At 39.5% G+C, this 27,622-nt stretch overlaps 1 protein-coding gene across 1 annotated transcript in view; it reads left to right on the forward strand.

Annotated features, from left to right (window-relative positions):
- Positions 1 to 27,622, forward strand: part of SLC25A21 (solute carrier family 25 member 21) — a 537,589-nt gene that overhangs the window by 2,724 nt on the left and 507,243 nt on the right. The window contains exon 2 of the mRNA XM_060098159.1: positions 21,951 to 22,292. Coding sequence (XP_059954142.1) covers positions 22,223 to 22,292 — 70 coding nt within the window. The 5' untranslated portion in view covers positions 21,951 to 22,222. The remainder of the gene's footprint in view (positions 1 to 21,950; positions 22,293 to 27,622) is intronic.

The following is a 27,622-nucleotide window of genomic DNA, read 5'->3' on the forward strand; positions in this document are numbered from 1 at the left end:
GGTTAGTGTGAAACTAACTGCATCAATGCCTAGTGGGAAATCTTGTGGCACTCACTTGCAAGTGATCCACCCCCAATATAACATGATTGGGAGGAAACCCTCAACTCCCATCTTCTCACTGAGGAGAGAAAGGAGTAGAACACATGTCCAGTGATCTGAATTTTCTAGAAAGTGCCTGAGTGACTGGTTTCTGTCTTGCCTGAATCTAAGTATTGACAGGAATGGGTGGCCAGTTCGGGACTGCTGAGAACAAAAGCAATCAATGTGCCCCAGAGTCCACCATACTACAGACAGAAGCTAGGTGGAAGTCCAGTACTACAGCTTACTACTGCACCACAGAGGCCACAGTGTTGCAGACAGATGCCAGAGGGAGATCCTGAGTAGAAACTGGCAAACCTCTTCAATTATTAGATTACATGCACAAGCCCACAGTGGTCACATCTCCAGATAAGGCTTTAAGAGGTCTCCAGGATCTCTAGCTGGATTGATTGTAGAAAGTCCTCCCTGTATGAAACCAGACCACAAAAACAGGAGAGGTGGCTGATTTTTCAAATGCTAAAGTCCCAACAGAGGATGACAAGCCATACAAAGAAACAGGGAAACATGTCCCATTGAAAGAAACAAATTAAATTTGATACCTACCCTAAAGAAATGGAGATATATGAGTTACCAAAGAATTCAGAATAACCATCATATGGATGCTCAGTGAATTAAAAGAGAGCACAGATCAATAATTGATGAAGTCAGGAAAACAATACATTAACAAATGAGAACATTAACAAAGAGGTAGAAACTATGGAGAAGACATAAACAAATTCTGAAACTGAATTCTTCACCAGAGAGAGAAAGAATCAGTGAAATCGAATACAGGACTTTCAAAATCACTTAGGGGAACAAGAAGAAAAAAGAATGAAGAGAAATGAAGAGAGGCTAAGGGACTTGTGGGGCACCATCATGTAGAATAACATAAGCATAATGAGAGTCCCAGAAGGAGAAGAAAAAGAGAGGACAGAGAGCCTATTTGAAGAAATAGTGACTGCAGACTCACCAAATCTGAGAGAAATGGACATACAAATTCAGGAGGCTCAAAAACTCCAACTAGATAAATGTAAAGACATGCACTGAGATACATTATAATCAAACTATCAAAAATCAGAGACAAAGAGTGAATCTTGACAATGGCAAGAGAAAAACAACTTGTCCTGTACAAAGGAGCTTCTATTAGATTATAAGCAGATTTCTAAGCTGAAACTTTTCAGGCTAGAAAGGAGTGGAATGATGCATTCAAAGTGCTGAAGGAAAAAAAAACCTGCCAATCAAGAATACTATATTCTGCAAAAATGTCTTTGAATAACAGAGGAGAAAAAGACTTTCCCAGATAAATAAAATCTGAAGGAGTTCATCACCACTAGTCCTGCCCTACAAGAAATGCTGAAGGAAACCATTCAAGTTGAAGTGAAAGAATGATAAACAGCAACACCAAACCGTATGAAAATATAAAACTCCCTGGTAAAGGTAAATTTATAGACAAATATAGAATCCTACAGTATTGTAATGTAGATGCATCAATCACTTTTAAATGTGGTATAGAATTTAAAACATGGAAGCATGAGAAGTAATTACAGATCTGTGTTAATGGATATGCAACATAAAAAGAAGTCATCTTTTGTGTGTGTCAACATAAAGGGTGGGACAGAGATGTAAAGGAATAGAGTTTTTATATGCAATTGAAATTAATTTTTTACCAGGTTAAAGTAGACTGTTACAACTTTAAGATGTTATAGGTAATTGCAATGGTAACCACAAGGAAAATACATAGAATATGCATAATGGGGAAGGAGAAGGGAATCAAAACATGTCACTATAAAAAAAATCAATGAGACATTTTAAAATGACAAGAATAAATGAAGAGATAGGAAAAAAACTACAAGACATACAAAAAGCAATTAAGAAAATGGTGGGACTTCCCTGGTGGCACAGTGGATAAGAATCCACCTGCCAATGCAGGGGACATGGATCCAGGAAGATCCCCCATGCTGTGGAGCAACTAAGCCCATGCATCACAACTATGGAGCCTGCTCTCTAGAGCCCACGAGCCACAACTACTGAGCCCGTGTGCTGCAACTACTGAAGCCCACGTGCCTAGAGCCCGTGCTCCGCAACAAGAGAAGCCACTGCAATGAGAGGCCTGCGCACCACAAGGAAGAGTAACCCCCACTCACCACAACTACAGAAAGCCCGCATGAAGCAACAAAGACCCAACGCAGCCAAAAAAATAAAAATTAAATTAAATCTTTAAAAAAAAAGGAAACGACAATAGGAAGTCCTTCCCTATTAGTAATTACTTTAAATGTAAATGTATTAAAACCCCAATTCAAATATGTACATTGGCTAAATGGATGAGGAAGCAAGATCAACTATGTGTTGCCTACAAGAGACTCCCTTTAGATCTAAGGAAACACAGGTTAAAAGTGAAAGGAAGAAAAAAGATATTCCATACAATCAGAACTTGCAAAGAGCAGGAATGGCCATGCTTGAATCAGATAAAATAGACTTTTTATTTATTTTTATTTTTAAAATTTTTGGCTGTGTTGGGTCTTTGTGCTGCACGTGGGCTTTCTCTAGTTGCAGCAAGCGGGGGCTACTCTTCATTGCGGTGTGCTGGCTTCTCATTGCAGTGGCTTCTCTTGTTGTGGAGCACGGGCTCTAGGCACACGGGCTTCAGTAGTTGTGGCTTGCAGGCTCTAGAGTGCAGGCTCAGTAGTTGTTGCACATGGGCTTAGTTGCTCCATGGCATGTGGGACCTTCCAGGACCAGGGCTCGAACCCATGTCCCCTGCATTGGCAGGCAGATTCTTAACCACTGTGCCACCAGGGAAGTCCCAGATAAAATAGACTTTAAGATAGAAACTGTCACAGGAGACAAAGATGGATATTGTATAATGATAAAAGTGTCAATTCACCAGCAAGATGTCACAATTTATAAATATACATGCACCTAACATTAGAACTCCTAAATATATGAAGCAAACATTGACAGAACTGAAGGGAGAAATAGATTACAATATAATAATAGGAGACTTTAATACCCAACTTTCAATTAGAGGTAGAATAGCAAAACAGAAGGTCAAATAAGGAAACAGAAACCTTGAACAACACTATAGACCAGTTCAACCTAACAGACATATAAACAGCACTACACCCAACAATAGCAGAATACACATTCTTTTTTTTTATATACATACCACATCTTCTTTTTTTTTATTATTATTATTATTTTTTATTTTACAAATTTAATCAGTTATACATATACATATGTTCCCATATCCCCTCCCTTTTGCGTCTCCCTCCCACCCTCCCTATCCCACCCCTCCAGGCGGTCACAAAGAACCGAGCTGATCTCCCTGTGCTATGCGGCTGCTTCCCACTAGCTATCTACCTTACGTTTGGTAGTGTATATATGTCCATGCCGCTCTTTCACTTTGTCACAGCTTACCCTTCCCCCCCCCCATATCCTCAAGTCCATGCTCTAGTAGGTCTGTGTCTTTATTCCTGTCTTACCCCTATGTTCTTGATGACATTTTTTTCTTAAATTCCATATATATGTGTCAGCATACAGTATTTGTCTTTCTCTTTCTGACTTACTTCACTCTGTATGACAGACTCTAGGTCCATCCACCTCATTACAAATAGCTCAATTTCATTTCTTTTTATGGCTGAGTAATATTCCATTGTATATATGTGCCACATCTTCTTTATCCATTCATCTGATGATGGACACTTAGGTTGTTTCCATCTCCGGGCTATTGTAAATAGGGCTGCTATGAACATTTTGGTACATGTCTCTTTTTGAATTATGGTTTTCTCAGGGTATATGCCCAGTAGTGGGATTGCTGGGTCATATGGTAGTTCTATTTGTAGTTTTTTAAGGAACCTCCATACCGTTCTCCATAGTGGCTGTACCAATTCACATTCCCACCAGCAGTGCAAGAGTGTTCCCTTTTTTCCACACCCTCTCCAGCATTTATTGTTTCTAGATTTTTGATGATGGCCATTCTGACTGGTGTGAGATGATATCTCATTGTAGTTTTGATTTGCATTTCTCTAATGAGTAAAGATGTTGAGCATCCTTTCATGTGTTTGTTGGCTGTCTGTATATCTTCTGTGGAGAAATGTCTATTTAGGTCTTCTGCCCATTTTTGGATTGGGTTGTTTGTTTTTTTGCTACTGAGCTGCATGAGCTGCTTATAAATTTTGGAGATTAATCCTTTGTCAGTTGCTTCATTTGCAAATATTTTCTCCCATTCTGAGGGTTGTCTTTTCGTCTTCTTTATGGTTTCCTTTGCTGTGCAAAAGCTTTGAAGTTTCATTAGGTCCCATGTGTTTATTTTTGTCTTTATTTCCATTTCTCTAGGAGGTGGGTCAAAAAGGATCTTGCTGTGATTTATGTCATAGAGTGTTCTGCCTATGTTTTCCTCTAGGAGATTGATAGTGTCTGGCCTTACATTTAGGTCTTTAATCCATTTTGAGCTAATTTTTGTGTACGGTGTTAGGGAGTGATCTAATCTCATACTTTTACATGTCCCTGTCCAGTTTTCCCAGCACCACTTATTGAAGAGACTGTCCTTTCTCCACTGTACATTCCTGCCTCCTTTATCAAAGATAAGGTGACCATATGTGCGTGGGTTTATCTCTGGGCTTTCTATCCTGTTCCATTGATCTATCTTTCTGTTTTTGTGCCAGTACCATACTGTCTTGATTACTGTAGCTTTGTAGTATAGTCTGAAGTCAGGGAGCCTGATTCCTCCAGCTCCGTTTTTCGTTCTCAAGATTGCTTTGGCTATTCGGGGTCTTTTGTGTTTCCATACAAATTGTGAAATTTTTTGTTCTAGTTCTGTGAAAAATGCCATTGGTAGTTTGATAGGTATTGCATTGAATCTGTAGATTGCTTTGGGTAGTAGAGTCATTTTCACAATGTTGATTCTTCCAATCCAAGAACATGGTACATCTCTCCATCTATTTGTATCATCTTTAATTTCTTTCATCAGTGTCTTATAATTTTCTGCATACAGGTCTTTTGTCTCCTTAGGTAGGTTTATTCCTAGATATTTTATTCTTTTTGTTGCAATGGTAAATGGGAGTGTTTCCTTGATTTCACTTTCAGATTTTTCATCATTAGTATATAGGAATGCCAGAGATTTCTGTGCATTAATTTTGTATCCTGCAACTTTACCAAATTCATTGATTAGCTCTAGTAGTTTTCTGGTAGCATCTTTAGGATTCTCTATGTATAGTATCATGTCATCTGCAAACAGTGACAGCTTTAATTCTTCTTTTCCCATTTGGATTCCTTTTATTTCCTTTTCTTCTCTGATTGCTGTGGCTAAAACTTCCAAAACTATGTTGAATAAGAGTGGTGAGAGTGGGCAACCTTGTCTTGTTCCTGATCTTAGTGGAAATGGTTTCAGTTTTTCACCATTGAGGACGATGCTGGCTGTGGGTTTGTCATATATGGCCTTTATTATGTTGAGGAAAGTTCCCTCTATGCCTACTTTCTGCAGGGTTTTTATCATAAATGGGTGTTGAATTTTGTCAAAAGCTTTCTCTGCATCTATTGAGATGATCATATGGTTTTTCTCCTTCAGTTTGTTAATATGGTGTATCACATTGATTGATTTGCGTATATTGAAGAATCCTTGCATTCCTGGAATAAACCCCACTTGATCATGGTGTATGATCCTTTTAATGTGCTGTTGGATTCTGTTTGCTAGTATTTTGTTGAGGATTTTTGCATCTATGTTCATCAGTGATATTGGCCTGTAGTTTTCTTTCTTTGTGACATCCTTGTCTGGTTTTGGTATCAAGGTGATGGTGGCCTCGTAGAATGAGTTTGGGAGTGTTCCTCCCTCTGCTATATTTTGGAAGAGTTTGAGAAGGATAGGTGTTAGCTCTTCTCTAAATGCTTGATAGAATTCGCCTGTGAAGCCATCTGGTCCTGGGCTTTTGTTTGTTGGAAGATTTTTGATCACAGTTTCAATTTCAGTGCTTGTGATTGGTCTGTTCATATTTTCTATTTCTTCCTGATTCAGTCTTGGCAGGTTGTGCATTTCTAAGAATTTGTCCATTTCTTCCAGATTATCCAGTTTATTGGCATAGAGTTGCTTATAGTAATCTCTCATGATCTTTTGTATTTCTGCAGTGTCAGTTGTTACTTCTCCTTTTTCATTTCTAATTCTATTGATTTGAGTCTTCTCCCTTTTTTTCTTGATGAGTCTGGCTAATGGTTTATCAATTTTGTTTATCTTCTCAAAGAACCAGCTTTTAGTTTTATTGATCTATGCTATCGTTTCCTTCATTTCTTTTTCATTTATTTCTGATCTGATTTTTATGATTTCTTTCCTTCTGCTAACTTTGGGATGTTTTTGTTCTTCTTTCTCTAATTGCTTTAGGTGCAGGGTTAGGTTGTTTATTCGAGATGTTTCCTGTTTCTTAAGGTGGGATTGTATTGCCATAAACTTCCCTCTTAGAACTGCTTTTGCTGCATCCCATAGGTTTTGGGTCGTCGTGTCTCCATTGTCATTTGTTTCTAGGTATTTTTTAATTCCCTCTTTGATTTCTTCAGTGATCACTTCGTTATTAAGTAGTGTATTGTTTAGCCTCCATGTGTTTGTATGTTTTACAGCTCTTTTCCTGTAATTGATATCTAGTCTCATAGCATTGTGGTCAGAAAAGATACTTGATACAATTTCAATTTTCTTAAATTTACCAAGGCTTGATTTGTGACCCAAGATATGATCTATCCTGGAGAATGTTCCATGAGCACTTGAGAAAAATGTGTATTCTGTTGTTTTTGGATGGAATGTCCTATAAATATCAATTAAGTCCATCTTGTTTAATGTATCATTTAAAGCTTGTGTTTCCTTATTTATTTTCATTTTGGATGACCTGTCCATTGGTGAAAGTGGGGTGTTAAAGTCCCCTACTATGATTGTGTTACTGTCGATGTCTCCTTTTATGGCTGTTAATATTTCCCTTATGTATTGAGGTGCTCCTATGTTTGGTGCATAAATATTTACAATTGTTATATCTTCTTCTTGGATTGATCCCTTGATCATTATGTAGTGTCCTTCTTTGTCTCTTCTAGTAGTCTTTATTTTGAAGTCTATTTTGTCTGATATGAGAATTGCTACTCCAGCTTTCTTTTGGTTTCCATTTGCATGGAATATCTTTTTCCATCCCCTTACTTTCAGTCTGTATGTGTCTCTAGGTCTGAAGTGGGTCTCTTGTAGACAGCATATATATGGGTCTTGTTTTTGTATCCATTCAGCCAGTCTGTGTCTTTTGGTGGGAGCATTTAGTCCATTTACATTTAAGGTAATTATTGATATGTATGTTCCTATTCCCATTTTCTTAATTGTTTTGGGTTCGTTATTGTAGTTCTTTTCCTTCTGTTGTGTTTCTTGCCTAGAGAAGTTCCTTTAGCATTTGTTGTAAAGCTGGTTTGGTGGTGCTGAACTCTCTCAGCTTTTGCTTGTCTGTAAAGGTTTTAATTTCTCCATCAAATCTGAATGAGATCCTTGCTGGGTAGAGTAATCTTGGTTGCAGGTTTTTCTCCTTCATCACTTTAATTATGTCCTGCCACTCCCTTCTGGCTTGTAGAGTTTCTGCTGAGAGATCAGCTGTTATCCTGATGGGGATTCCCTTGTGTGTTATTTGTTGTTTTTGCCTTGCTGCTTTTAATATGATTTCTTTGTGTTTAATTTTTGACAGTTTGATTAATATGTGTCTTGGTGTATTTCTCCTTGGATTTATTCTGTATGGGACTCTCTGTGCCTCCTGGACTTGATTAACTATTTCCTTTCCCATATTAGGGAAGTTTTCAACTATAATCTCTTCAAATATTTTCTCAGTCCCTTTCTTTTTCTCTTCTTCTTCTGGAACCCCTATAATTCGAATGTTGGTGTGTTTAATGTTGTCCCAGAGGTCTCTGAGACTGTCCTCTGTTCTTTTCATTCTTTTTTCTTTATTTTGCTGTGCAGCAGTTATTTCCACTATTTTATCTTCCACCTCACTTATCCGTTCTTCTGCCTCAGTTATTCTGCTATTGATCCCATCTAGAGTATTTTTTATTTCATTTATTGTGTTTTTAATCGATGCTTGATTCGTCTCTATTTCTTCTAGGTCTTTGTTAACTGTTTCTTGCATTTTGTCTATTCTATTTCCAAGATTTTGGATCATCTTTACCATCATTATTCTGAATTCTTTTTCAGATAGACTGCCTATTACCTCTTCATTTGTTAGGTCTGGTGGGTTTTTATCTTGCTCCTTCTCCTGCTGTGTGTTTTTCTGTCTTCTCATTTTGCTTATGTTACTGTGTTTGGGGTCTCCTTTTTGCAGGCTGCAGGTTCGTAGTTCCGTTGTTTTTGGTGTCTGTCCCCAGTGGCTAAGGTTGGTTTAGTGGATTGTGTAGGCTTCTTGGTGGAGGGGACTACTGCCTGTGTTCTGGTGGATGAGGCTGGATCTTGTCTTTCTGGTGGGCAGGTCCACGTCTGGTGGTGTGTTTTGGGGTGTTTGCGGACTTTTTATGATTTGAGGCAGCCTCTCTGCTAATGGGTGGCGTTGTGTTCCTGTCTTGCTAGTTGTTTGGCATAGGGTGTCCAGCACTGTAGCTTGCTGGTCGTTGAGTGAAGCTGGGTGCTGGTGTTGAGATGGAGATCTCTGGAAGATTTTCGCCGTTTGATATTATGTGGAGCTGGGAGGTCTCTTGTGGACCAGTGTCCTGAAGTTCGCTCTCCCACCTCAGAGGCACAGCACTGACTCCTGGCTCCTCAATTTGGGATGATTTGTTGTCTATTCATGTATTCCACAGATGCAGGGTACATGAAGTTGATTGTGGAGCTTTAATCCGCTGCTTCTGAGGCTGCTGGGAGAGGTTTCCCTTTCTCTTCTTTGTTCTCACAGCTCCTGGGTCTCAGCTTTGGATTTGGCCCCGCCTCTGCATGTAGGTCGCCGGAGGGCGTCTGTTCTTCGCTCAGACAGGACAGGGTTAAAGGAGCAGCCTCTTCGGGGACTCTGGCTCACTCAGGCCGGGCGGGAGGGAGGGGCACGGAGTGCGGGGCGAGCCTGCAGCGGCAGAGGTCGGCATGACGTTGCACCAGCCCGAGGCGCGCCGTGCGTTCTCCCAGGGAAGCCGCCCCTGGATCCCGGGACCCCGGCAGTGGCAGGCTGCACAGGCTCCCGGAAGGGCGTTGTGGACAGTGACCTGCGCTCGCACACAGGCTTCTTGAGGGTGGCAGCAGCAGCCCCAGCGTCCCACGCCCCTCTCTCGGCTCCGCGCTTTCAGCCGCGACTCACGCCCGTCTCTGGAGCTCCTTTACGAGGCGCTCTTAATCCCCTCTCCTCGCGCACCAGGAAACCAAGAGGGAAGAAAAAGTCTCCTGCCTCTTTGGCAGCTCCAGAGTTTTCCCGGACTCCCTCCCGGCTAGCTGTGGCACATTAGCCCCCTTCAGGCTGAGTTCTCGCCGCCAGCCCCAGTCCTCTCCCTGCGCTCTGACCGAAGCCCGAGCCTCAGCTCCAGCGCCGCCCGCCCCGGCGGGGGAGCAGAGAAGCCTTTCGGGCTGGTGAGTGCCGCTCGGCACCGCTCCTCTGTGCGGGAATCTCTCTGCTTTGCCCTACCCAGGTATGTGGGGAGTTTCTTGCCTTTTGGGAGGTCTGGGGTCTTCTGCCAGCGTTCAGTAGGTGTTCTGTAGGAGTTGTTCCACGTGTAGCTGTATTTCTGGTGTATCTGTGGGGAGGAAGGTGATCTCCGCGTCTTATTCTTCCGCCATCTTACCCGGAAGTGTCCAGAATACACATTCTTGAGCACACATGGAACATTTCCAACATATGTTAGGCCAGAAAACAAGTCTTAACACATTTAAGAAGTTTGAAATAATGTAAAGTACCTTCTCCAATCACAGTGAAATGAAACTAGAAATCAACAACAAGGAAAATGGAAAAATCTACAAATATATGGAAATTAAATAACTCACTATTAAATAACCAATAGGTCAAAGAAGAAATCACAAAAGAATTTAGCAACTATCTGGAGACAAATCAAAATAAAACTACAACATACCAAAACTAGGGGATGAAGCAAAAGGAATACTAATTGGGAAGTTTATAGTAGTAAATGCTTACATTAAAAAAAAAGATCTCAAGTCAACAACCTAACTTTATACCTCAAGGAACTAGGAAAAGGAGACCAAAGGAAACCCAAAATTAAAAGAAAGGCAGAAATAATAAAGATTAGAGCAGAGATAAATGAAATAGAATAGAAAAACAATTTAAAAAATCAACGAAGCCAAAGTTGATTTTTTTTTAATTTTAATTTTTTTTAAATTTATTTTTATTTTTTGGCTGTGTTGGGTCTTCGTTTCTGTGCAAGGGCTTTCTCTAGTTGCGGCGAGCAGGGGCCACTCTTCATGGCGGTGCACGGGCCTCTCACTGTCACGGCCTCTCTTGTTGTGGAGCACAGGCTCCAGATGTGCAGGCTCAGTAGTTGTGGCTCACGGGCCTAGTTGCTCTGCGGCATGTGGGATCTTCCCAGACCAGGGTTCGAACCCGTGTCCCCTTCATTGGCAGGCGGATTCACAACCACTGCACCACCAGGGAAGCCCAAAGTTGATTTTTTTAAAGATCAACAAAATTGATAAGCCATTATGTAGACTAAGAAAAAATAAGACTCATAATTAAATTAGAAATGAAATAGGAGATATTATCATTGATGTCACAGAATTAAAAAGGACCACAAGAGACAACTATAAATGATTATATGCCAACAAAATATATAACCTAGAAGAAGTTGATAAATTCCTAGAAACACACAACCTACCCAGATTGAATTATGGAGAAATATAAAATCTGAACAGACCTATAACTAGTAAGAAGATTGAAGCAGTAATCAAAAACCTCCCAACAAAGAAAAGTTCTGGACCAGATGGCTTCACTGGAGAATTCTACTAAACATTTAAGAATTAACACCAGTCCTCCTCAGACTTCCAAAGAATTGAAGAGGAAAGCACACTTTCAAACTCATCCTATGAGGCCAGCATACTTTGATACCAAAACCAGACAAAGACACAAAAAGAGAAAACTACAGACCAACATCTCTGATGAACAATGATGATAAAATCTCAACAGAATACTCCCTTATTGAATCCAACAGCACATTAAAATGATTATCTACCATCACCAAGTGGGATTTTTACCTGGAATGCAAGGATTTTTCAACATACAGAAATCAATCAATATAATATATACTACATTAACAAAACAAAGGACAAAAACCACATAACCATCTCAACTGAAACAGAAAGAATTTGACAAAACTCAACACTCTTTAATGATTACATGAAACAGGGACTTTCCTCGTGTTCCAGAGGGTAAGACTCCACGCTCCCAATGCAGGGGGCCCAGGTTTGATCCCTGGTCAGGGAACTAGATCCCACATGCATGCCACAACTAAGAGTCCACATGCCACAACTAAGAATTCTGCATGCTGCAACTAAGAAGCCCACATGCCCCAACAAAGAAGCCCGCATGCTGCCACTAAGAAGTCTGCATACCGCAACTAAAGATCTCACATGCTGTAATGAAGATCCCGCATGCCACAACTAAGACCCAGCGCAGCCAAAATTAATTAATTAATTAATTAGTATTTTTTTAAAATTAAAAAAAAAGACTCAACAAAACTAAGAATAGAAGGAAACTACCTCAACATAATAAAAAGCCTATAGCAAACATCATGCTCAGTGGTGAAAGTCTGAAAGCTTTTCCCCTAAGATCAGGAACAAGGCAAGGATGCCCACTCTCACCATTACTATTCAACATAAAACAGGGATTCCTAGTCAGATCAATCAAGCAAGAAAAACTAATAAAAGACATCCAAATTGGAAATAAAGAAGTAAAATTAGCTCTCTTTGCAGATGATATTATTTTATACTTTGAAAATCCTAAAGGTTCCACAATGAAGCTACTACAACTAATAAACAATTTCAGCAAGGTTTTAGGATATAAAAATCAATGCACAGAAATCAGTTATGTTTCTATACACTAACAATGACCAACCTGAAAAGGAAATTAAGAAAATGATTGCACTTACTATAGCATGAAAAAGGATAAAATAATTAGCAATAAACTTAGCTAAGGAAGTGAAAGACTTGTACACTGAAAACTATAAAACATTTTTAAAAGAAATCAAAGAAGGTACAGATAAATGGAAAGACATTCATGCTTGTAAATTGGAAGACAATATTTTTAAAATGTCCATACTACCCAAAGTGATCTACAGATTCAGTGCAATCCCTATCAAAATCCCAATGACATTTTGTACAGAAATAGAAAAAAATCCTAAAATTCATATGGAGCCACAAAACCCTCTGAATAGCTGAAGCAGTCTTGAGAAAGAAGAACAAAGTGGAGGCCTCACACTTCCTGAATTCAAAACATACTACAGACAGCTGTAATTAAGTGGCATTTTCCATGTCTCTTCACATAGTCTTCCCTCTGTGCATGTCTGCCTGTGTCTAAATTTCCCCTTTTTATAAGGATACATCATATTGGACTAGGGTCACCCTAATGACCTCATTTTAATTTGATTACTCTGTAAATACCCTATTTCCAAATAGGTCATATTCTGAGGTACTGGGGATTAGGACTTCAACTAATCTTTTTTAGAGGACACAATTCAACCCATATCCATAACTTGAGAAACATGAAAATGAAAACACAACATACCAAGGTTATGGGATGCAACAAAGCAGTGCTCAGAGGGAAATTCATAGCTGTAGATGACTATATTAAGAAAGAAGACATCTCAAATCAATAGCTTAACTTTACACTTTAAGGAATTACAAAATGGAGAAAACAACCAGCAGAAGGAAAGAAATAAGATTACAGCTGAGATGAATGAAATAGAGAATAGGGGAAAAAATAAAATTAGCTAAACCAAAAGTTGGTTCCTCAAAAATGTTTTAAATTTTTCAAAACTTTAGCTATATTGACTAAGAAAAAGAGAGAAGATGTTAATAAAATGAGAACTGAAAGTGGGGACATTACTACTGGCCTTACAGAAGTTGAAAGAATTATAAGAGAATATTATGTACAGTTGTATGCCAACAAATTAAATAATTTAGACGAAATGGACACATTCCTCAAAATACACACTACCCAAACTTACTCTAGAATAGAAAATCTCAACAGACCTACAAGTATAGAGATTGAATCAGTAATTAAAACCATTCCAGGGCCTCCCTGGTGGCGCAAGTGGTTAAGAGTCCGCCTGCCGATGCAGGGGATACGGGTTCGTGCCCCGGTCTGGGAGGATCCCATATGCCGCGGAGTGGCTGGGCCCGTGAGCCATGGCCGCTGGGCCTGCGCATCCGGAGCCTGTGCTCCGCAACAGTGAGAGGCCCACATACCGCAAAAAGAAAAAAAAAAAAAAAAAAAAAAAAAACCATTCCAATAAAAACAAGTTCAAGACCAGATGGCTTCACAGATGAATTCTACCAAACATTTAAAGAATTAACACTGATTCTCCTCAAACTTTTTCAAAAAATAGGAGGAAATACTTCCTAATACAGTCTATGAGACCAGCATTTCCCTGCTACCAAAGCTAGAAAAAGATATCACAAGAAAACTACAGACCAATATCCCTTACAATGCAAATATACTAGCAAACCAAATTCAAAAGCACATTAAAAGGATTACACTCCACGAACAAGTGAGATTTATCCCACTTTTGAGGAATAAAAAGGTGTTTTGACATAATAGAATCAATCCATGTAGTGCATCATATTAATGTAACAAAGGAAAAATACCTACATGATTATCTCAATAGATGTAGAAAAAGCATTTGACAAAATTCAACCTCCTTTCATGTTAAAACACTCAGCAAAATAGGAATAGAAGGAAACCTCCTTAACATGATAAAAAGCATTTATGAAAAATCCACAGGTAACATCATATTTAATGTCAGGAACAAGACAAGAACACCTAATTTCATCACTGCTATTCAGCATTGTACTGGAAGTCCTAGAGAGAGCAATTATTCAAGCAATTATTCAGTTATTCTCTCCAAACTGGAAGAGAAGTAAAACTATTCCTATTTGCAAAGGGAATGATTCTATGTAGAAAAAAATCACAAAGAATCCACAAAAAAATTAATACATGAATTCAGCAGAGTTACAGGTTACAAGATCAATACACAAAAATCAGTTGTGTTTCCATATACCAGCAATGAATTATCCAAAAAGAAATTTTTAAAAATTCACTTACTACAGCACCCAAAATAATAAAATACCTAGTAATAAATTTAACCAAGGAAGTGAAAGGTTTGTATACTAAAAACTACAAAGCAAGTTGAAAGAAATTAAAGATAATTAAATGGAAAGGCAGTCCATATTCATAGATTAGAAGACTTAATATTGTTAATATTGTTAAGATGGTACTACTGTGCAAAGTGACCTGCAGCTTCAGTCCAATCCTTATCAAAATTCCAGGGGCCTTTCTTGCATAAATCAACAAGGTGACCCTCAAGTTCATATGGAATTGCAAGGGCCCCCAAATAGTCAAGACAATATTGAAAAAGAAAAAGCTGGAAAACTTACATGTTCTGATTTCAAAGTTTTCAAAGCTATATTAATCAAAATAGTGAGGTACAGGCATAAGGCTAGACATATTGACCAACGGAAAGAATAGAGAGCCCAGAAAGAAACCCAAGTATCTATGGCCAATTGGTTTTTGACAAGGGTCCCAGGGCCATTCAGTGGGAAAAGAATAGACTATTCAGCTTTTGGAGTTCATGAAAATTAAAAACTTGTGCATCAAAGGACATTATCAAGAAAATAAAGAATGGAAGAAACATTTGCAAATCATATATCTGATAGAGTTTAATATCCAGAATGTACAAAGAACTCTTACAGCTCAATGGCAAAAAGACAAACAACCCAATTAAAAAATGAGCAATGAATGGGCTTTAATAGACATTTTTCCAAAGAAGATATACAAATGGCCAAAAAGCACATGAAAAAGATGGCTAACTTCATTGGTCATTGAGGAAATGCAAATCAAAGCCACAATGTGATACCACTTCACATCCTCAAACCAACAATGATGGCTATAATTTTTTAAATGGAAAATAACAAGTTTGAGGGGGAATGCAGAGGCACAGGAAGCTTTGTAAATTGCTGTGGAAGTGTAAAATGGTAAAGCCACTGTGGAAAACAGTTGGTAGTTCCAGTAATTCCACTCCTATGTATATACCTAAGAGAAATGAGACTTGTACACAAATGTTTATAGCAGCATTATTCATAATAGCCTAAAGGTGGAAACAATCCAAATGTCTATCAACAAATGAATGGATAAACAAAATATGCAACATACAATGGAATATTATTCAGTCATAAAAAGGAATGGAGTACTGATACATCCTACAACTTGGATGCATTTCTAAAATATGGTGCTAAGTTAAAGAAGTCAGACATGAATGTTTACATATTGTATGATTCCTTTTATATGAAACATTCAGAATAGGCCAATCCATAGAGACAGAAAGTATATCAGTGGTTGCCAGAAGCTGGGAAAGGGGTAAATGAGGAGTGATTACTTAAAGGGTATGAGGTGTTCTTCTGGCATGACTATGATTCATATACTGAATTAATATTTATTACATGCCTACTATGTGCCAGGTAGTATTACAGTCACTTTTTCATGGACTTTACATTCAGAAGGAGGAAAAGACTAAGAATAAACCCAAAATTCAGAATATATCTAGGTGTTGAAAATTGTAATGAAGAAAAATAGGCTAGGTAAAGTGTGAAAAGATTAAGGAGAAGTACAATTTTACACAGGTAAAGCCTGCCTGTCAAAGTAATATTTGTGTTGATGGCCTGAAAGAAGTGAAAAAGCAAGTCATGGGAATGTCTAGGAAAAGAACCTTCATGGCATAAGGAAAGGCAAAATGCAAAGAGGGGGAGCATGCTTGGGAATGTTCAAAGGAAGGCCCCCCAAAATCAGTGTGACAAGAGCAGGGTGAAAGAGAAAAGGATTAGGAAAAGAGTCTGAGGAGGTAGCCCTAAGCCAAATTACATAGGATCTTTTGGGCTATGGCTAAGACATTGGATTCTATTCTAAGGATGACAGGAAACCACTGGATGGCTTAGAACAGGTGAGTAATATCTGAAATATGCTTTAAAAGGATCACTCTGGCTACTGTAACCACAATATTCAATTCAATTTATGGGGAATATCCCAGAAATCAATGCCTAGATTATCAGTTCTGAAGTCAGGAAATGTCAGGCTTTCCCACCCAACTCTTCCCCTAAATAGTTTGGTAATTTAGCCAAGGCCCTCAGTCTCTTCACATCTCAATCTCCTGAACTGTCAAATAAGAAATCGATTAAAGTCTCTTCCAGATCTGTCATTCCATGATTGTCGAAATTTAAAATAGGCTTCACTATTATATTAGTTCTTTTACTTAAACCAGTGATTCTCAGCTAAGGGCATTTTTGCCCTGCAGGCGACATCTGGCTATGTCTGGAGACATTTTTGGTTGTCACAAATAGGGAAGGAGTTGCTACTGGCAGCTAGTGGGTAGAAACTAGGGATGCTGCTAAATATCCTGCATTGCACAGGACACCCTCCTATAACAAAGAATTATCTGGCCCACAATGTCAATGGTGCTGTTGTCAAGAAACCCTGACTTGATAAATAGAAAATTCACACTATTTACACATAATAAAATTTATGGCACTGAAGTTAGTATTTTTCTAACTTCAGGCATATAAAGTTCCTGGTACATATTATCAAGTCATTGTTTATGAAAGTCTTTTGACTTTACCACAAGCTATTTACTCTGAATAATTGTACATCTTTTCTGGATGGGTAGAAAAGCTGAAATAAAAATTAGACCATAAAAACAATATAGCTAGTGATTCAGAAATAGTCCTCCTAAATTATATATACTTAGGTTCAAATAATATCTCAAATATTCAGTGTGACTTCAGGCAAAAGTTACTTAACCTCTGTGCCAGAATTTCCTCATTTGTAAGATGAGAATAAGAATATCTCTATGATACTATGAATGAGATAACGGGTAACGAAATTCTTAGTCCAGTGCCTTGCATAAGTAAGCATTACATGAATATTGTAGTTATTACAATTTGCAAGACAGGCTGAATATGGCCTGAAGGTTGCAGATTGCTCTTCACTTTTCTATAATCTCTCTGATTTCCCTCTGCCCTATTCTCTTTTTTAAATATTTATTTATTTTATTTATTTGGTCGTATCGGGTCTTGGTTGTGGTAGGCATGCTTCTTAGTTGTGGCAGGTGTGCTCCTTAGTTGCGGCAGATGGGCTTCTTAGTGGCGGCTCACTGGCTCCTTAGTTGTGGCATGTGGGATCTAACTCCCTGACGGGGGATCGAACCTGGGCCCCCTGCATTGGGAGCGCAGAGTCTTAAGCACTTTGCTGCCAGGAAGATCCCTGCCCTATTCTCTTAGTTTGGTTTTTCTAATCTGCTGTGAACCAAGATATTAGATATCCACCCTATCAACCTTTTTATAATTGGGTCTAAAATTAGTTCTAAGTGAACCTGGGAAGCTCCTAGGAGGGAAGTGCATGGATTTCTGCATGTTGACAGCTCAGAGGCCTTAACTCCTAGATTCACAGTTACATCTCAAATAACAGAACTCTGTAATATAAATGGCCTCTAAGTGTTGTTCTTATATCACAATAATATATTGAAAAAAACTTCCCAAGTAATTATTTTGTCCATACTGCCCAGTTAAAGTCCCTTGGAACTTAGAAGTGCTGTTAGGTGATAGGATAATCTAATGTATCAGATCTGTCCTAAATGATATGATGCCTTGGTATCTGTAAGTTATAAATCACTGAGAGCTTAGAGCAGTGATACTCAGACCTGCAGATTTTAAAGCACATAAGAGTCTTTCATTTGCAAACAGCATTTCTTTAATACTTCTAATACTTCTGCATAATATTCTAGAATAATAGGTCTTTTGAATAGTTCAAGAGTTATAATCTCTTCTATTGGTCAAGATTTCTTAATCTGGTATCCACAGGCCACTCTTCCCAACTTCCCACCGTATTCCATGGATGGGCTCCATGTATGCTAAATTCTGCATTTGTGTGTCTGGGTGTATACAGATAGTGTTTTTTTTTTTAATGTTTTAGTGAATAATCTTTTTTTTAAATTATTTATTTATTTTTGGCTGTGTTGGGTCTTCTTTGCTGCGTGCGGGCTTTCTCTAGTTGCGGCGAGTGGGGGCCCCTCTTTGATGCGGTGCATGGGCTTCTCATTGTGGTGGCTTCTCTTGTTGCGAAGCATGGGCTCTAGGCATGCAGGCTCCCGTAGTTGTGGCACGTGGGCTCAGTAGTTGTGGCTCACAGGCTCTAGAGCACAGGCTTAGTAGTTGTGGCGCATGGGATTAGTTGCTCCATGGCATGTGGAATCTTCCTGGACCAGGGCTCAAACCCACGTCCCCTGCATTGGCAGGCAGATTCTTAACCACTGCGCCATGAGGAAAGCCCTAGAGAGTGTGTTTTGACATCTAAAGAAGAGAGTCTGTAGCCTACAATGGCTATGTATCTTTCAGGGAATGGTATTTTTAAATGTGACTCCCAATTATAGTACATTGAGTACCATGGGATTATATAGCATTTTCCAGTTAGAAACTGATGAAGATAAACTTTAGACTTGAGGAAAACAAAATCTTTCAAAATGAGCAAATACTATAATTTTAAAGTATAGCTTTTTGTTCCTAAACCTTTTCCCAAACCATGGTTGACACTGCTAGCTGTTACCCAATATGTTTTTCCCTTTTTCCATAATGGTATATATATTTTTTATGGACACATTGTCACCCGGCAAAATACTACCTTTCTAACCAATGAGATTTATGTAATTTCCAGGGCTTTCTTTACCCTTCTTACCTTCCTTCCTCTCTGCTGGCCCGAGCTTTATTTGTGGCTTACAATTGTGTCATTACATGAGGGGGAAATAAAGTTCAATCTTGTTTAAGTCACTATTATTTTGGTCTTGAACAGCAGCTGATCCAATGGCCCAATACAAAAACTTTATTCCAAAAAGACATTAAAGAAATGGTCAGATACTTAAGTTCAGTAAGTATTTTAAGATTCCCAAAGGTTTAGTTTCTAGTCACTTTGCAAACTGATAAATCAATAATTTAATTATGTAGTTCTCAACCAAGATCAGCTAAATACAGTAAATCAATGATTAAAAAATATAAGCTTGATACTAGAGCAGTTATGCTCTAATATCAGGACATCACAGCATTACGTAAAATAATAATAGAAAGAGTAATGTGATGGATTGTGTCTAAGGAATCTGAACTAGTAGGTCAAGTAAATTTTACTTTTCCTAGTGCTAAACCTCCCAGCATTCCAATACTGGCCATGGGCAAATTTGGCTGCAGATAAGAGCTATGCCCCATAATCAGAGCTCTTAGCACAGTGTGTACTTGTTGACTCCAGACTCCCAAGCTCCAGAATGTTCTTATACTTAGGCCCTATCTCCTCAGCTAATCTGGAGATGTAGGACTAGACTACCTGTAATATCAGGCCTTGCTTTTTTTACTCAAAGAAATCTGTTCTAGTGCAGAGAGGTTAAAAAGAGGTAGCAGAGTCCGCCTGCCAATGCAGGGGACGTGAGTTCGTGCCCCGGTCCGGGAAGATCCCACATACCGCGGAGCGGCTGGGCCCGTGAGCCATGGCTGCTGAGCCTGCATGTCCGGAGCCTGTGCTCCGCAATGGGAGAGGCCACAACAGTGAGAAGCCCGCGTACCGCAAAAAAAAAAAAAAGAGGTAGCAATTTTCCAACAGGCTATTTGGAAAAATGTCTGGGAGAGACTTCTGACTGAATCTGTAGGGATCCTGAGAGATTGAGGTCTTAGTGAGACCACAAACTTGCACCCACCTCCTCAGGTTAAAATATTCAGAGATTAAGATATTTATGAAAAAAAAAGATATCCGTGGAAATAATGGATGATGTCAAAAGGCTGTCTTTAAATCTTGACCTGGGAGTATTATTGTATTTCCTGAAATAATCTAGGGAGGCAAAAATTTACTTACATTGCAACATGGTATGATCTCTTCCATTAGATTATATGCTCCAAAGGGGGATTTTAACTGTTACATTGCCAGCTCATAATGCTGACAGTCAGTAAACTCTCAATGAATGAATGTAGAATTTGGTTCAGTGTGTGCCTTGGGGTTTAATAGTATTTAATAATCCAACAAATTTCTTTAACTTTAAAGAATTCTCTACTTACATATGAGTAAATGAAATTAATTTTGGTAGCATTTAATTATTTTAGGTTTCAGTGTGACCGAATGTAATTTGGCCTGTAGTTAATATTTAAATCTATAATCCCACGGCTATTAGAAGAGGGAATCCTGGCTATACCATTAACTTATGGTGTGATCTTGGGAAACTTAGTTTCTTCAGTGGAAAATTAGGGAAACATTTTCTATGAGCTCTGAAATTCTGATTTTAGTGCTTAGTATATAATAGGTTCTAGTATTTTTTGAATGAATAAGTGATTTTATATTGTACTCAAGACCTCATATTTAATTAGTAAAAGACTGAAACATAGCTCAAAAGCTTTTACTATATCTAAATAGCAAAAATTTCTTGAAACTATTTCTTGGTAAACATTTCAAACTTAGTAATTTTAATCAAATATGAGAAAATTTGTTTTTGCGTATCTGATCACATAAGTAGCAAGTCTCTTCAATTCCTCACTTTAAATAATTTTTCCAGTCAGATTATCATTGCCAGCTTTTAATAGCTCAGCCTAAGAAATTAAAACAAAGTATAAAACCAATTATTGTATTTAGTACATTTAATTGGAAATCATATATATTAAGTTGAACCTTATTACATATCGCTGATATTCAATGGCCTTCAAAAATGGCAATTTTATATGGTTCAAACTGAATATGTTTAGTATTAAATACCGTGTTTAAGAAATAATATGATAATAAGGGTTCCAAAGCGTCTCATTCTCCCTTTTACTCCTATCATTTCCTGCCTGTTAGGGGTGTGGCAGGTATTTTTCTAAAATTTGAGAATCTTGTGTCCCTCCTACAGAGTTTTTGCAACTTGTGGTTTAAAAATAGTATAAACTAGTATTTTTGTTTTGCTAACTATCCTAAAGGGCTAGTATGAATAACTAAACGTTTTACAGAGAAGAATATATTGGTAGTTACTTAATGTTCCTTGATTATTTGGGTCAGTGGTTCGCAAACTTTAACATTCATAACAATCACTGGAGAACTTATTAAAACACAGGTTTCTGAGCCCTATATCCAGAGATTCAGATTCAGTAGGTCAGGGCTGGAACATGAATTTACTTTTCTTACAAACGCACACATTACGCTGATGCCCACGGACGTGGGGTATAGATAGAAGAGACTTATTTGTAATAAGGCCTTCTTCTTTTGGTCTTTCAGTAAATAAAACTCAAGTTGATGAGGTATGAGATATATTCCCTTAAGCCAAAACCATTTCTTAGAGAAGTACTATATACAGTAGCTCAACTGTAAGATACCTGTAAATTGGATTTATTTTGACTTAGTTGCTATAGCCCACAATTTCAGGACAGCTAACTCCAAGGAATTTATTCACCTGTCTCTTCTTTAGAAATGCATTGTGTTCTGGCTTTCCAGAGGGCAAGGGTCGCCTGGGCCCTGCCGCTGGAGTTCTAGGCCAGGATCACTTTTTTACTTGCGTTATCAGAGGCAGAGCGGCCAGCTGGACAAACTCTGCAGAAGGCTCCTGATAGGGAAACCCGTGGGCGCCAATCTAGGAGACCAAACCGACCTGCGGCTGTCGACCAACCCAATCCCATCTGCGGGTCTTTTCTCCTTCAGGAGCCCAGGGAGCAAAGCGGGGTTGAGAGGGAGCACCTGAAGCAGCGCAACAGGCAGGTCCCGACCCGCCGGAGATCACGCGCGAGTCTGTGGCCCAAACCGCCCGCCGCCTCCGAGCAGTCGCCGGATTGCCGCCCCACAGGGAGCCACTGGGCCCAAGGACTAACCCAGCCCCGGCACTCTCGCTCAGGAGAGGCTCTGCAGGCCGGCATTCAGGCTGGCGAGCTCGCCCACGCATCTCAGCCCAAGCAGTGGTCGTCTGGCTTGCGAAGATGTCGGCCAAGCCCGCTGTCGGCTTCGTGAACGAGGCTTCTCGGCAGATCCTGGCCGGTGGTTCCGCTGGTAAGTCCGCCCCGCCGGGGGCTAGTCGTTTTTCTCTTCGCGTGTTCCGAAAACGTTTCTCAGACAAGTCTCCTAACCGAAGTTTTGCCTTTTTCCTCTGCCTTCCGCGCTCCTGGGGCAGAGTCTGCCGAGCCCGAGCCCGCGGAGCGCGCGAGCAAAGGAGGCCGGGAGCGGGCGGCGGGCGGCGGGTGGCGGGTGTCCCAGGTCAAGTCGCCGCAGCGCCCGCGCTGGCCGCTCTCGGGTTCCCCGCCTTCTGTGTTCCTAGCCTGTAAAGCAAGGCAGGCAGCCCCAAGGCCTGCGACTTGGAGGAGGCCTTTTTGCCTGGCTGGCTGTTTTATTTGAAATGATCCAGTTGGCGTCAGACTTGGTTGTGCTATCAGTTGTAGCCTCTTTTTTTCCCGGCTAACTCAGATATTATGTAATTCCTACCTCCCTCGTTAAAGTATGTTACCTCAGGACTCCACAGGTTTTCTTATTGCATGCTATGCTAGCTTGCTTGCAGCTATTCGTGCCTTAGTAAGCATATTAAAATTAAATGAATATATTAACACATGTAAACACCTTTGATATGATAGGTTCACATTAATTTATGGAGAGTTATGCTGTGGGGGAAAAAACCTTTAGGAAGAAATCTGTTATAACTAATCATGGAAATAATGACTAAGTGGCTAGACAAAGTTACCCACAGGATTATGTTATGTGAACGTATTTTAAAGATATTTTAAAATATAAATTACGAGTTGATTGAAAATTTAATCTTACATACTGTGATGCATTTTTTATTATGAATATATAAAATAATTACTATAATCCACTCATCACCATAAAACATTTTTATAAATGTAACTATTCTCTTAATAAATTATTATGGTAACACTAGTAAATCATATTAAGATAACTTGGGCTTCCCTGGTGGTGCAGTGGTTGAGAGTCTGCCTGCCGATGCAGGGGACACGGGTTCGTGCCCCGGTCGGGGAGGATCCCACGTGCCGCGGAGCGGCTGGGCCCGTGGGCCGTGGCCGCTGAGCCTGTGCGTCCGGAGCCTGTGCTCCGCGACGGGAGAGGCCACAGCAGTGAGAGGCCCGCGTACCGCAAAAAAAAAAAAAAAAAAAAAAAAGATAACTAGATGTCTAATGTTTAACTTTGACTAGTAAATTTTATTTTCAAACAAATTTGGAAAAATTATGACTAGTTATCATCATGTCACAAACTCCTTGCATCTAGGAGTACCACAAGTAGCCAGATATATCACTTAACAATCTCTACACTTTCCTAAAGATGACGTCTCATTAATATGGCAATCAAGGCATTCATTTCTTATATGTAATTGTGCTATGTCTATTTGTTGTTATGATGTCAGTGACCCCACTTTCTACTTTTTTAGTTGTTTCCCAGTAGTGATGATGAATTTGCACCAATTTATACACCATTTTGGTCAAATTTCCACAATGTCCAAGACTCTGCCAGCTGTCCCTGATTTGGCTTGATTCAGAGTCCATGACCCTGATCAAATAAAACTCAGCTGGCCCAGTAGGGAAATGAAGCTAATTGGTGAACATCCTAACCAATGACTAGTGATTCATAAGTATCTGTATATTGGCTTGGATGATCATTCTGGGTATTAGACACAGCTAAACTCAAGGGATATTAAAAGTAGATCAAACTCTAATCCTACTTACACTGTTTTGTTGGATGATACATATTTGGCATAAATATAATGTGTTTTTCCATCATGTTCTTACAATTGTAACTAATATGAATGAAAATCAGTACATTTATAAGATAAATTAAACATAGCATAGTTGACTTACATATTTAGTACTATGAGGTTACAATTAATAAATGATGAGAGTAATTTGTACTTTCATCATAGTGAAAAAGAGTCATTTTTTTCCCCACTTGGCCAATAACATTTTCATAAAACTTTATATTTATTGGACTTTTATAAGGCAGGCTAATCACGTTACATATACTACGTCAAGGGCCAAAAATAAATTAATATACGAGAGGCAGAATTTTAATAAAAACAGAAAATACATTTGAATTGCTAACACTGAAGTTCTGATTACTGATATTGTCATCAAATGCAACACCAGTGTGTGTATGTATTATATGACCTTTCAATGGTAAAGGTTAGAAATACTTTCTATGACTGTACAGCAGAAGCTAACACAACATTGTAAAGCAACTATACTCCAATAAAAAGTAAGAAAAAATACATTCTAGCTTTCTTAAGTGTAAAAAAAAAAAGAAGCTGGAGAGGTTTACTGGAGAAATACTAGAGTATCTCCTGGAATTCAAAGTCTGAAATGCATTCCTGAGAACTGAGTATAATCAGGAGCCGGAGCACTGAGGAGATCTCAGGAAGTGAACTCTTGCCTTTCTTACTTCTTCCCTTGGCCAAATGGTTAAGCATTTCCAAGGCAGCAAGGTGGTGGCTAATAACTGGGTCCCAAGTAATACTTCTGTAGCCATTAGAATGGCTTGTCATACTTCCATAGATTTGCCCAGTGAGGAGTAAACATGACCAAATGGATTCAGACAGTTAATTACTTACACAGACAGCAAAAGCAAGTCATTGTGGTATCAGTTCCCTGTGCCCCTTGTTCTGTAGACAACACTGAACTGAAGAAGCCAGATAACAGATGGTAAGAATGATGGGTCACTCTGTTGTTGAGGAGCCACGTCAGAACCGCAGCCAAGCAGTTTTATAGACTTACGCTGAAGTCTGCAGCTTTACCCTAAGTGGGAATGAGGTGGAAAGTCTTGTGCTGAACTGAAACTAGGGAGATGGATGAGAAATGGCCTTGTGTCAGTCTTCCACAGGATAATGGGAGAAACAGCCTCCCAACAGCTCCTCACCAGGCTGTTTATCTTCCCTTATGTTAGAAGAAATCACAGGGCATTCTGCTAAGACTCAGGTCAGACTGTGGTCAAGCCTTGCCTACATGGTCTACGTGGAGATGAGCAAGGATGTCAGGGTGCCAAGCTTTGGAGATATTTCCCTGTTCCTTCCTGGTATCTTCATCAGTTTTCTTTCTCACAGATGACTGCTGTTTTCTGCTCTTCAGTTCATGTGTCAGAATGTTGTCCCTAATAGCTTCTGAGCTTACATGCTCTTGACTTCTGTAAAATAAACAAGAGACTAACTTGCTTTTTTTTCAGTCCCGGTGTAAAAAGCTGGGGAAGGACTCAAAATAACACAGTATTGGTCAGGGGCCCACCTCTGCACCAATCAGTTGTAGCCAGTGCCCACAGGGAGGGGTGAGGATCTCAGGGGAGATTATTTTCCAAAGAAGCTTAAACACTTCATGAGATGGGCAGTTGGTGTCTTTTATAACGATATATATGTGTCTTTTGTTAAAAGATGGTTTGTAATATTTGCATTTAAGAGACCAAATGATGCACTGATAGTTGCTTGGGCAATACACATCTAAAGACTAACCTTAAGTTTGTAGCTATAACTATTATATATAGATATTGTTATCAATGGCAACTTTGCTTTATATGATGAAAACTGTGCTCAAGAGAAGACAATATGTACTGGAGTTTTATAGAGCAGGCTCCTAGTCTGCATTATTAGCTTCAAGTAATAGCATAAAATTCAGGTGAGTGAGTAGAAGCCAATGATGAGAGCATCAGGAAGATCAACAAGGCCTAATACTGCAGAGGCGGTAAGGATGAGATGGAGAAGAGGCCATTGGATTAGTACTCAAAGTTGGTCCATGGATGAGCAGCAGGGAGGGGCATGGTAGCGTCTGGAAGCTTGTTAAGAATATAGGATCTCAGGCTAAGTTTACTCTAGACCTACCATATCAGAACCTGCATTTTAGGAAGGTCCCCAAGTCACTGGTTTGTACTTTCAAGTTTTAGAAGCACTGAATTAGAAGACCTTTGAGAAAAGAGATTCCATAGAGTGGGAGCCAGATTGCAGAAGGTTGCAAGTTAAATCTTTCTTGGCTTTCATTGCTGACCAGAGAGAGAAGAATGAATTCTGTACTCCTTAATTGCATGCCCTCAATTTAGCTTTCAGACTTATTTTCCTGTCCTCTGCCATACATTCCATTCAGTTTCTGCTCAATAGATATGCTCACTATACTGGAATGTTGCCTGTGCCTTTCCACCTTTATTCCCAATGCCTAGACTGTCTTCCCCTAATTTTCTCTACCTTTTGAAACCATGCCCATTTTCAAGGCCTGACTTGAAAACCATTTTCTGCATAAATGCTCCCAGATCGCCTCTACAGACACACCAGCTTTAACATTCTCATTAACACTGAATGATACAAGTAATAAAAATAACTGACATTTATGGAGTAAATACTAAGTGCCATACCCAGTTCTAAGCTTTACATGTCTCAACATTTTAAATCCTCACCACACCTCCAGGATGAAGAAACTGATACCCAGAGGGCCTAATGAACTTGCCTGTGGTTGCACAAGCATGCAATCATTTATATAGGAACAGGCTACAGGAGGGACTAGGAAAATATTATTCCCATTGGCAGATATTTTTAGAAGTTGGAGAGATCAACTCTACTATCCTTTACCATCTCTCTATCTTTTATTAGTTTACATCCCTTAAAACAACTTTTATCTACAAATACAATCCTTACGGTCTTTTTGCATAATACTATCTTGCTCTCTCCAGATAATTCCATGTGTGGGCACAATATTTGCATTTAGTGGAAAGGAAATTCTCAATCCATTTAGCGCCTCTATGTACAGTTGGGCAGATTGTGAACTGAAAAAGGGCTCTGGCCACTTGAGCAAGTGGGAGCTGAAATCTAGTCCATGCACTGATTCATAATCTATGTATCCTAGAGCAGAGATGAGTCCACCTTGGGGAGAAGGGAAACCTTTTTCTACTTCTTGAAAAGACACTAAATGGATTGGCAGCAAACCTGACAGCAACACTGACAGAATTCCCCCAAGCTTGCTAGAGCTCCCAAGATCCCTGGGCCTCAGCATCCTCCAGGTCCCACATCATTTTGTTGTCTGCTCTCAGTGGGGCTCTGGCTCTGGCTCCCAGAGGTTTCCCTTTTATGCACATCTCTTCCTTTAGCCAGGAGCATGGTTCCACCTCAGACCCTCCCATTCTCCCTAATGACCAATTTGGGCTCTTCCATGTGTTTCCAAAGCTCACGGGGTTCTTATTTCCCATGCCATGTAGGAGCCTCTTAGGCCCGCGCAAATGGGTATTCTCCCCAAGTTCTCATAGGGCTCTGGCACTCAACTTCAGAAATCTCCCTGGGTCTCTGACGAAGTCCCCTTGACCCCCTGAGAGACGCTGCTTTTGCCCAGTCCTGTCAGGCTCCCTCCCAAGGGCAC

This window comes from Mesoplodon densirostris, chromosome 4, assembly GCF_025265405.1.
Source record: "Mesoplodon densirostris isolate mMesDen1 chromosome 4, mMesDen1 primary haplotype, whole genome shotgun sequence".
Taxonomy (NCBI): domain Eukaryota; kingdom Metazoa; phylum Chordata; class Mammalia; order Artiodactyla; family Ziphiidae; genus Mesoplodon; species Mesoplodon densirostris.